Raw genomic sequence first — 12,561 nt, 5'->3', positions numbered from 1 at the left:
ACACGCGCTCATCTTTCTCTCTGTTTTTTCAAAGTCTTCTTCTCGTTTTGCCTCGTCCCTTTCCTCATTTGAATGCGATCTCCACTATCAGCGGTGCGCATGCATGTCTTCCCAACGTTTGTTCTAACGATTGTTGAAAGAGACGAACGAAGATCTAAATAATATGAAGTATCGAAGACTTAAGCCAGACGTTTTTGTTATCCCTGCAGAGGGATGATCGCAAAATCTCACACTTATACTTAGCAGCATTCTTCTCATTTAACATTATTCTTCTATTTAAACGATCGGAATAATAAACATGCGTGTAATACATCAATTATTGATTATATTTAATTTAAACCTCAAACGAAGAATGCAGTTTATCTTGAAAATCGTTATGAAAAAAGAATTTAAGAATATCTGGGTTAAGAATGATAATATTCGTGAAAATAGTATGACTTCGTGTTCGGTGCAGCTTTTAAAAAGTTGTTCGATTTTTTAAAACGCTAGCGTAATTTTCTTGTTGAATAGAAGTTTATGTTACGAGAATGTGTGAGAATTTACATAACCAGAAATAAGGATTTATGTATCTATATTGAATAAAAAACCTCACAAGGATTCACTTCTACAAATTACTAGCGATAATAATAAATAAGGATTATACGGTCCGATCTTCCTTAAACATCAACGATGAGCGTTATTATGATTTAAAAAAAAACTGCAACAATATATTAAAAGGAACGCCCAAGTTAAATGGAGAACCACTGCGGAAATGATAGAGTATACAAAGCAATGCCCGCATTCGAGCCGAATTGGAGGCGATTCCTGTGCTACGTTATTAATTTGGATGCCTCGCGCCCGATGAATTATTTAACGGCGCGATTAGCCTAATGCATCGCGCGTCCTCTTCTATTAAAACACGCTGAAACGATGTTTGCGTCATGATCGACAGGCAAGGAGGATCGTCTGCCGTTCCGTGATTTTGTTTACGCTTTCCGATCCTTCAAATCGCTCTCCTCTCTCAATTCTTTTAATCGCGAGACTCTATTAGCCAAACAGAACGCAACGACTCTTCCCGGAACCGTGACCGGTTGATTATTGTTATTACATATCGGAAATTGAACGTGTCTCGTCTCGAAAATTTTACCACCGATGGAACATTTCGCGGCACGTGCCAATTACTCCCTCCATTATTCTCTTCTAAAGTCTCCCAGTCTTCGCTCCATTACTCTCTTAAATTCTTTAGTCGAATAATTTACACATGACGAGCTTTAAATTTGTGCCTTCGAAGAGAATTAGGTGACGTTGGTCAAAAATCGTAGACTCTCACAAGTACGTCCGAAGCTTGCTTATGCGAAAGTAGCACGTTAACACCGTAGAACTCTCATACCGCTGAAATTGATATTTCAAACTCCTAATTACCTTCGTCTATTATACTTATCGTCCGATGCACATTATTTAAACTTCGCTCAATCCAATCGTAGCAAAGTCACGTCAACTATACAACTGCCTACGTTGAACAGTTTCCAAGACCTGCAGGGTTCTGCAGAAATCATCACTGCGGTCGACATTCAGCGTCAATCCACGAATTACACGGCCGGAGGATGCTCGAGGTGCACAGACCTCGTCTGTGTCGCTCTCGTCTGTCTAAAACGTAACATTACAGGATCGTCGCAGCTCCGGGGGCATTCCTGAAGCCTGTGCAACGCTGTGGACGCAGGATGGTCCAGCCAGAGGATGGAATTCCGATCGTAGGTGGTGCTCGAACAAGAAAGGAAACGGTCTCTGTCCTCGGGGACCAACAGACCGCGTATCCATTGGCGCCCCGGCAATTAGGGTGCCTGGCCCGCGGTGAGGATTTCGAGGATATTTGTGAACCGCGAACCGACAGAGGCGAGTTCGTCGAATCGACGGATGCCGCCGCCTAAGAATTTCGTGGGTGGGTCTACACCCCGAGTGCGTTTGTCCTCCGGCACTATCGAAGACCTGGCCTGATTCATAAGTATTAAGACACCAGCTGGTCTCGAACGAACTGTCGTAATTGACATAGATTATTGGGTGAACGATCGACTGGTCTGAATTTTGTAATCCTGTTGGTGGTAGATCTGAAATCTATTGGAAAAGTTTGTAGGAGCTATTTGCAAGCGTATATTATGAGAAAGTAACGAATTCATAATTATATTGCTTTAACAGTTTTGTGGTCTGAACTTTAGCGAAGAAAGTTTCGACTGATCGAATGAGAAATATTGCCTCTGCGATTATGTGGCTTGAACTTTAACGAAGAAAGTTTCGATCAGTCAAATAAGAAATGATGGTTCTATGATTATGTGGTCTGAACTTTAGCGAACAAAGTTTCGAATTAAATAGGAAATTTTGAGAATCGAGACTCGAAGAGTCGTTTACGCTATGCATGGAACCAAATAACAATAGTGTAAATTAATAATAACTTAACAGTACAAATATCAACATTTGTGAATGCGATTTTCAAAAACTGGAGAAAATATAAACGAGAAAAGAAAGAGTTCAATTTTACTACACGCACATAGTGGATACAATTTTTATAACGATATTCACGCATGGATTCTTCACACTTTCTTTAGTTCTCAAGATCTAAACAAGGATTGCATATTAGAAACTATATCTTGAAGAGTTTAATAACTTTCAAGTTTAAAGAAATTTAATGTAATATTCCCAAGGATATTTCCATTATTGAAATCTTTTTTACTGAATTTCTAATAATTTAAATTCGTTCACTAAAGCGTTTACCTATAAAGGTAGTTCGTTTTAATTTTTTGCTGGATTATGAATTTCATTTTTGCGAAATTGCCGGTTCCACAGCTCGACGGTGTAATGAGGGTAAATCGAGATCCCCTGCCGTGGATCCGTTTGAAGTTTCGTAAACTAGAACGTCGGTTCAGAGAATCCTGTGGTGTAGCAATGGCTATTTTGGCATGGATTTGACCGCGTAGAACGCGCGCGGGTGGAAGATTACATGATTGCCCGGTGATTATGGGAAATTTTCAAAAAGACGACGAGCCAGGTACCTGGCACCCTCTCAACACTCGATGTGATCGGTTTTACCGGGCTAATTGCGTCTATTACTGGAAATCCCGGAAGGCTGATGGTCGATTAACTTTCTTCATGGTTCTTTGATCGCACCGACCAAGGAATTTATTCACTGAAGTTCTTCTTTTACGCTCAAACGATCGATAATGTGTTTTTAACCTTGCAGATTTTGGCTCCAACCCTTTTTGCATTAATCTGAGTCGCTTAAGACTTATACCACGTTTCGTTCTCTATTGAAAAAAATATCGTAGATATTTTTATGTTCGAAATCTGAAATTATTTTCCTGTCGTCGACACATTTATAAGTTTGTAATTTTGCATCGTTTAATACGTTTTGTCTACAGATACGATTCTACGCCATAGCACACCCTGAACGGTTAAATGTTTCAAATTTTTCTTACGCGAGATACCGCGTTACAGTCGTAATCAAGCGAAAAGGGAGAACTGCATGGCGAGAAACCACATTGTTTAATAACGTAAATTTTATTGTTTAAATTAGACGTGACAGTATTATGTCGTATCTACAGGAAAAGTACAAAGTTATAAGTTATGCTATATGTATACCATATGTATATATATATATATTTATATTAGAATACGGTAATTATCGTACGAGATAGCGAAGAGATTTTTCATTTTACTTCAGCATTTTTATGACAGTTCGATGGGATGAAGATATTCTCAAGGATCGTCGAACGATCGTGATTTATAATATTTCGAAGCTGGTGAGGAGTGAGGTTGGGGGGGGGGGCCGGGTTGGGATTGATGGAAACGGGGGAAGTCGAGGGGTGAGGACGAAAAATATAAAAATAAGTGTGAATCGTCGAAAGCAGTCACGACAGAAGGCACGACAAATTGCTACATGGAAGCAGATGCTCGCACGCGTTCTCGCGGACGCTTCGTTTCTTTCCATTTTTTCTCCTCTGACCAATTAATCTCTTGATCGATTAATCACGAAGAACGCATCTTATACGTCACGAACGAAACGAAGTAATCGATTATAAGGCAGCATCGGGAACAAAATATCACTTCTGCCACGAAGCACGATAATTTTCTCCTCTCGACTGTTCACTTTTCAGATCGCTCAAACGTTTACGTCTCTAATTCCTGTGATCCATCTTTTCATTTATTTTCGGTATGAGGCATGTGCATATAAAAGGTTCCTAGGTGCGATTTAATTGCTAGACGCGCGGATGAGGAATAAGGAGAGACAGACGATGCTTGTTACCTCATCAATGTTCATTTTCGGATGGAAACAAAAGAAGAGACGCGATCGCACTTGCGCTGATCAGGTGAATAGTAGCTCGAAGAAACGTGCGTTATGTACAAGGAAAAATTGCGATTCGTTCGCTGGTATCTCGAGCAGCGCGAGACTTTCTCCCTCTTTTCCCCAATTTTCCAGGGCTAATCCGACAGCTTTGGCGATTGTGACAAGCGACAACGTAAACCGAACCTTCCTCGTCCGTGACGCTTATCATGCTACATTTATTGCGTCGTACCAGAACATCGAGTTCCTTTCTTCCGAGTGTTTCCGACACGCTCAGAGAGAATCCCGTTTCTCGTCTTATCATCATGGTAAAAAATAGCGATTAATAATGAGCGTACGTATATGTTGTTCTTCTTAATATAAGATAGGTATCTATATATTATAATATGCGTAATATGCGAATATTTGGCGTGACTTCGGGGGATCGATAAGACAGGGACGATGATTTGGTGGGAAGAAACGCTTTAAAACGATTTAAATAAGAAATAAACAAAAAAGGAGAATGTAAGAACGAAAAAAAGAAATAGGCAGTTGATAGTTGATCGATTAAAACAGACGAGGAAAAGAAAAACAAAAGACACAAGCAAATGGTAATCAATGTCGTAGATAGATTTTACAGATGTTATCCGCAGGTAAATCTAGAAATATTTGCAACGAGAAATAATAATAGGGTATCGAGTAAAGAGAGAGCATTCAAAATCTAAAAGTTACAGAGAGCGATTAAATATGTATCGGGAGCATACAGATTTTCGTCTCCCGCGAATCATCGCCCTTAAGCCTATACTAAACTTATGTACACCGGGGCAAAACACACGACCGCGAAGAAACTCTATAAAAAGAAATAAAGAGACAGACGTTATACAATGAGTCTACAACGAAATACGTTCGATCTGAACGCTCACGACAGTGTTGCACTGTTGTTTGTTCTAATTGAAAATGTTGCTTTTGAACAAAAGAATCTTCATCGAAACGATATACGTTTCGCCATCGTGACTCGATGTATTAAGCATATATCTCAAATGACGAAGTTTTCTTGCCGGTTCTTCCGCAGTCTTATGATTCCTAACAAACGACTCACCGTCGTCGACAAATGATTAACGCCTAGAACGCTCGTTACATCGTCTCTACGCGAAAATGCACTTTCACTCTTTCTCACACGAGGCTCTCGAAGCGTGTAACGTTTACTTAGTAACGCGTTAACAATGTTGCTCGGCGTGGCTGTAATTGTTTCTTGCACGCGTCGTCGCGCGTTGAGTCTCCATTACGCTCGACTGCTGCCGCAGCCTGTACTTCAGGAAGCTTTAATTGGTCATGGTTGAATTATGTTCGTACACGCGATGAACTTTTCTTCCTGTTCTAATACGCTTCGCATCGATAACGTTCACGATCGCTCGTTCTCCCGTTTCCGGCAACGACCTTTTCCTTCACGGATTAAAAAAATTACGTTTCAACACTAAAAATAATATCTACTCTCGCTTGATCGTGCCATCGATCTCTTATTGTTATAAAAAAAAGGCATATTCTCTGATGTTGATTTAAATAAAAGGGAAAGAACGAACGATCGTGACCGGGTTAACGCGACAGTTTCTGAAAATGAATGTTACGAATGAACGACAAACGCGTGCCATCGACGTTCGCCTGCTTAAACAGGTGGTAGAGCCCACAGAGTCGCTGTCTTGTCAGCTGAAGTACTGAGGAACGAGAATTCCGTCGGATGCCATCGGCCGGAAATCACCTTGTCTTGATGTTGCGCCACAACTACGCTCGGCAAAGGCATCGTTAAATCACCTAAAAAAAGAATTTAAAAATTACTAATACATCATACGTATAAGCATCATTTTCTTATTAAATCGTATTAGATTATGCAGAGTGTCTTAGCCTAAACCGAACATCCAAATATCTCCCTTGTTTTTAATGAGACGGGAAAATGTTTGTAAACTGTGATAGGGAAAGATATGATTTTCCACGATATGCCTCTTTTCAGATTGTTCAGACTACACCTCATTTTCCAGTATCATTAAAAAAGGAATATGCATTTTATTATTTAAGAGCATGGTTTATAATAGTAATACTACTGGGGGGGGGGGGGGGGGATTTAATCTCTTAATAACTTTAGAGAAGAAATTTCGATTTGATCACGCATGATCTATATACTAAAGTAGCATAAATTTACCTTGCAGGTCAGTCAGAACGAGCTTGTTATCGTAGCCACCGGTAAGCAAGTAGTATGCAGAAGGGGAGAAGCGTATGCTTCTGATATCAGCAGCGTGAGGTTTGAAGCATTGAACGGTCCGACCGCCCCGGATGTCGAAGAGGACGCAGCTGCTGTCCTCGTGACCGGATACCAGAAGACGTCCGGATGGATCGACGCAGAGGGCTGCTACCGGACTGCCGACCTGCAACGGGATCAAATGCTAATCAGATACGCGATACCGATTCCGTTCCAAATTACTTTCGAGTACGTCCGATAAAAATTCGATCCTGAGTTGAAGAGAAAGAGCAAGAGTGAACTAGAGGAAGAAAGAAATGCGATTCGTGAAGGGGGATGTATGATCGGTGCGATTCAATAACGTGGGTCGAAATTTTATCGGACGTCGAACGAAAAAACGAAACTTAAAAAACTGAAAAGTCGATGTCGTCGATGCATGCTGGGTCCTTTATGAATCATAAAAATCCTTTCCACATTATGTACGAATTATTTATCGTTGATCGATGATGCCTGGATTTCTTATGAAGTGATAGAATTAACTGTGTGTATTACTAATACCTTTTCTAATAACTTTTCTAATAAAGACCGATGACAGGAGGAAAGCACTAATTGAAAAATAAATTGACGAATCTGAGAGTCGACTGTGATACAAAAATATAAACTTGTGGATAGGCGGTATAAAAATCTCTGTTTTAGTTCAGTGAAGAGCAAAAGTGAATTTAAAGATACTTCTACTGTAAGATTAGAGTCTGTTTAAAATTAAAGATAGTAAAGATCAGTAAATATACATGTATAAGTTCACATATATGTACGAAAATATAATATTACATAGCGATATTACACAACAGAGATACAGCAGACAATTACTACTACCAACGATAGGGATAATAGATTTCAAACAGACTGTCTTACAGAAAATCAGCAACTTTAACAAAATCTACTAACACCGTTTAACAATCAGATTCCTCACTAGGTATTCTAAATACACAAGATCTCCGTCACAGAGGAACTAAACTAACCCTGCTGCCAGGAACCGTGGCTGGTGTGACCATGTTCACGCAACCTCTCGTTCGAAGATCCCAAAATCTGACCGTCTTATCCTGCGATCCGCTGACGAACATTGCTCCACCCCAGTTGTACAGGGTGAGCACGTGGCCACTGTGACCGCTCAGAGCCTGGAAGGGTGTACCAGTCGCGCAATCGGTGACGTAGATCTTGCAGTCGCCGGCACCGCCGCTGATCAGCAGACTCGACTTGTTCGAGGTGTCCTCGAGGAAGCACAAGTCGCGAACGGTACCGTCGTGCATCGTCAGCTCCACTTCTTGTCCTGGAAGAGACACAGAGTCGTAAAGAGAACAATGTTTTAATACGTTAACTTGGATCATTTTTGAATCGAACACTTTTATAACGAAGTATCTCAGGAGTTAGATTGGTAAACTTCAGTTTTTGTTAATTTCGTAATTTCATTGCACGAGTACACTATTAATATTCAATTTTCAAGAAGCAAACGGTTCACTTTCTTGAAAGAAGCATATGAGAATATGCGATAAATAATCTAAATGAATTCTAAGGCCAATTAAAAAATTTTCTAACTTTTCCGATTTATAAAGTGGGTCAATGTAAGTTTTACACGTTTCGATTATAAAATTAAGAGTTAATAGAGACAGAGTAATTTCAGTTGAATCGAGTTTAGTTTCTGCAAATAAATACGATATATTTTCAACATAAATTATACGATGCATTAGAAGATAGGAAATCTATAAATAAAGAAATTTTGATATCCTAGAGATTGGAAATCAAAGTAGTTTAATTCTCCCCGGTTAATAGGTTAAAGGGAGAAAGTTTTTTCAGACCATGTTGTTACACAACAGTTATCATACACCGCGACAGAGTGACAAGTAGGAAGTTGCAAATAAATGACTGCCACTTTGAGAGCAGTTTCTGTGAGGAATCGATGTAACGACTATCGTAGTTAGCGTGAAAGTTGTGATAAATGTTTACAAAATGAGAGAAATGTTAAAAAAATTTCGAGAACGCTTCTAGATTTACCTTCGAGGTTTGATGTATCGGCATTGAAGCGCATCAATTTGACAGTCTTGTCGTTGCTTCCGGTCGCCATAAGCTGTCCATCCGGCGTCCATGCGAGACAATATATCGAGCCCTTGTGGTGTTTCGTTCTCTTGAAGAGAACCGTGGGCTGATACGTCTGATGATCCTCTCTGAAGAAAATCCATACCAGCATTAGTAACAGTTTCTTACGTTTGTTATCCTTTTTACCGGACGATTGGAATACGTTTGTTCCATTTCACCGCGCAAGTATTACTAAAACAACTAAACCACTAAAAAGAGTCACGCAGCTTACGAGTCGTTTCACTTTTGTTTGAACTGTTTGCTCTTTCACTCTTCTTTTTCAACAAACTTTCCATCTCGACGCTATAAACTTCAGCGCGAACCACAAGCGTCTCGTCGACTATTAAGTGGTTGATTTACACTTTGAATTAAATGCTCGACACAATATTTTATTGCAAACTATACAAATATAGTACATATACTGTAAACCACTTGCTATTTGACTAGTTCAAACGTTGCCAAGTGAATTGCTATTTTAATTTATCCAATCAGATTATGGAAATAAGATGATCATCGAAAGACATTTTAATAAATCGCAGCGTATTCAAAATACACTAAAAAGATAGATTTTAAACTCTTTTCTCATACAAACTATCTGCGAACTTTATCATATATAAGCCCCTCAGAAGCCAAATTCGGATAAATTCAATCTTCTTAAAATGTATCAATTTGCCACGAAAGAATTGATCAGTTTGTCTTCTATGTAACACACATACATATACTTGTACTTACATACGTGAGCCTAGTCGATATACATACGTATACTATGCACACAGCTACTGCCATAAAATGAAATTAAACCAACGTCACCAAATCATCAACATCGACCTACCTCGCAAGGGAATAGAGTTCTCATCAACAGAGTCACTTTCCTTGCAACCTCGTTTCCTTCCTCGTTCCCAGCCCCGACGCGATTGCGCATCGTCCTTAATTAAACGAGTAATACTTAACACGGCGATCGTGTTTCGGTCGTGGAAACGAGGGAGAGGAGGATCGTCGATACGATTTTAAACAGAAGCGACGCCGCTTTCACGTCGGTCGCCTTTTTACGTCGATTTTAATTAGCCTCGAGTTTTCCCAGCCACAGCGCACGTACGCTATTCGTCGATCGAACCTCGGTCCTCAAAACTCGCCTCTTTCACGAGATTCAGAGCTTCTCCTTCTCGCGCTTCTCTCCGTTCTTTCACTTTCTTCCGTGTAAACACGAGAATCGCGTGCTGGAAATTATCGACGGCCCGGCAATCTCGCCTCCCGAAGGAATCGCGCCGGGGATTTTCAATCGCTCCATTAGAATCGTACACGCGTTACTTTCTCTGCGAAGATTCAGAGCAACGTCGAAACGATGGCTCGATCGAGGCGTTCACGGTGAATTCGAAGAACACGCGAAATTGCTGGCTTCCTTCGGCCAAATTGGAGCGTTGTTACGATACAGTGGATATAGAGCAGGATAACTATGTGTTTTCCTCGATATTTGATTCTCCACGGTAGCAGAGCATCTTTTATTCTTTGTTTCAAAGAAGAAAACTCGACGAACCTTTTAGTTGGCGAAAAGAAGTAAGAAACGAAGAGTGGGATTTCTGGTTTCTTGTACGAAAGCTAACTGACGTCTATATTGGTTTTAACGCACAAGAATTATGAGTCTATGTTGTGAAGTAGAATAAGTAGTAGCGTAATTGTTTCCATTTGTCCGAGTCGTGTGTAACTGCAATAGGAAACAGTACCATTTCCAATCATAATAACCATTATTATCGTGAAATTGAAGGAGCCATTAACGAACTTCGTGATTGGAAACTAATTGATCTCTCGAATAATTTTTTTACGTTAATACGCAAAAATGCCACGAACAGGACATTTTTCCAAATTCCTACTCTTCTGTAACGATTCGGTACATCAACGAATGAAACTCAAAAACACTGTACTTAGCGCGACAATCATAACAACCGAAGAAATGAAAGAACAGTTAAGATATTTCAACTCGTAAAAACTAGAAAATTCTTCCTCGATTATTTCTGGTAAATTGTGACGTGCGAAGACGTTGCGAACATTAGCAAGCGACTCTATCTATTTGCCACATTCCAATATCCCAACATTAGGTCGACACACCAACGAATGAAACCCAAGCCAAACACTAAGAAGTCGAATAAACGTGTCAGTTTCGTTTATAAGCATTCTCCTCTAATCCTTCCTCCAGACCCAAGATTTTGGTCGACTGTCATTTCGAAAGTGGACAGAACGTTCATTGGAAACACCGACTAAAGATAATGGCAAAGAGAGTTGGCTCTGATACTGTTTTTCGAAACGCTACGCGACAGATGAAGAAGCGCGCTCTCGCTTATCAATCACCCGCTGTCACGGAGCCGAGCGTTTATCACGTTCCACATAGCCCATTTACAAGGAGAGGACAGAGTGAAACGCTTGTCGTTGCAAGCTTGTCGAAGCAAACACACGGAAACACGGATACCGTGACGGATGAATCGAAAATGATAGATCGCTGCTCAGGGGTCTCAACATATTGAACCTTTGACGTATTAAACACCTCGTCTTTTTCCCTCTGTGTTCGAGTATCACATTAGCAAAAAGTTTCTTGTTGATTCTGTGTGGATTCAAAGGCGAAAGAAAGTGGCTGAGAATCGAGGAATTCGTGTTTCCAGAGAAGTTCCGGGGTAAATCGAAAGGCTTTGAGAGACGGTTTCGAGGAACAAAATCTTGGAGAAAGGCTCGAGTATTTTCTGGTATATTTAAGGAAATTGTATGTTTATGTACGATATACTTTTTGATACGGTTCTTGGATTAATGATGATAAGGAGGAAGTTTATGATCAGCAAGTTAACGAGTTCACTATCTCATTTGTTGTAATTGAAGATCATAAAAGAGAAATATAGTTACATAGTATTTTCTAGTATGCTGTGAGAGGGTAATTTTTAAACTGGATATGAATAGAATTAAGATTATAGAAAATTATATGTATCACGAGAGAAGAGAGTAATTTTACATTTTTCTACGAGAAAGCAGTCTTTAGGTTGCATATGAATATAACTAGAATTATGCAAATTTGTATAGAAAATACTCCGAGGATTAATCTTATGTTGTTCAAATTGTATCATTATTTAGGTTCATAAAGTTAAGTATGGTTTTTAACATGTTTGTAAACATTTAGAAAATATTCGTAACCTAACTTCATAAATGATCTTATAAAACTATCGTCTATTTTTAATATCCCAATTACGTCATACTAAAATATTCTGTCTTTATTAAAAAATTAGAAAGTCAAGAAAAAAATAGGTTCGTCCTGTTTTTTCCCATATGATTTTCGTCTATAACTATCAATCTAAGAAAAGATTATCACTGTCAATCGTTGCCATCGATTCGAAAACGAGAAACAAAGTCGCGCAGATCGATTTCACAGCACCTGCGTGCGAATTAGCTTTAAATTCGATCTCGAGTACCTGTCAGAGTAAATGGTTGCTGGGTAGATGATAATTGAGCGATCAGCCTGCAATCTAATGACCGACTTCGTATAAACCTTGCCTTTGACGAAGTCGTAACCTGGCATTACGTTGCAAAAATGATTTCCTGCAGTTCTGAGACTGCGGAGCACCTGAAATTCGACTATCGTGTGCAACTATCGCTCTCGATTACCTCACAAACATAAAGTTGCACGTCAAACAATTTTTTAACGAAAGTCACGCGCTAATACCAGTTTACGATCTTTTTCGTTCATTTTTTACTCGTAGTGAGTTTCCTAGTATGTACTCGTAGAATGTTGATGAGAAGTAACATACTGGAGAAAAATTTTCGTAATCTACGTTCGTTGATCTAACTTCGTCGCACCGTAATACTATATATATATATATAGTATTATCCTTTCAAAAATTTACGTTCGCTACAAATGAAATAACGCACTTTCCAT

The 12,561-nt window shown here is 39.5% G+C and overlaps 1 protein-coding gene across 4 annotated transcripts in view; it reads right to left on the bottom strand.

Moving 5' to 3' along the window:
• Nucleotides 1-3,509: 3,509 nt before the first annotated feature.
• The window catches only part of LOC139993401 (WD repeat-containing protein 47), an 80,753-nt gene continuing 71,701 nt past the window's right edge, over nucleotides 3,510-12,561 (bottom strand). For 3 of the 4 annotated variants that reach the window (XM_072015121.1, XM_072015094.1, XM_072015111.1), the window contains exons 8-11: nucleotides 8,571-8,740; nucleotides 7,541-7,848; nucleotides 6,486-6,726; nucleotides 3,510-6,100 (exon numbers count right to left, since the gene is read on the bottom strand). In XM_072015121.1, coding sequence (XP_071871222.1) covers nucleotides 5,955-6,100; nucleotides 6,486-6,726; nucleotides 7,541-7,848; nucleotides 8,571-8,740 — 865 coding nt within the window. In that variant the 3' untranslated portion in view covers nucleotides 3,510-5,954. The remainder of the gene's footprint in view (nucleotides 6,101-6,485; nucleotides 6,727-7,540; nucleotides 7,849-8,570; nucleotides 8,741-12,561) is intronic. The other variant, XM_072015103.1, reaches the window with a different exon arrangement.

Source organism: Bombus fervidus, chromosome 2, assembly GCF_041682495.2.
Source record: "Bombus fervidus isolate BK054 chromosome 2, iyBomFerv1, whole genome shotgun sequence".
NCBI classification, from domain to species: domain Eukaryota; kingdom Metazoa; phylum Arthropoda; class Insecta; order Hymenoptera; family Apidae; genus Bombus; species Bombus fervidus.
The sequence above is the reverse complement of the archived record's forward strand: the minus strand, read 5'-3'. Positions and strand labels throughout refer to the sequence as shown.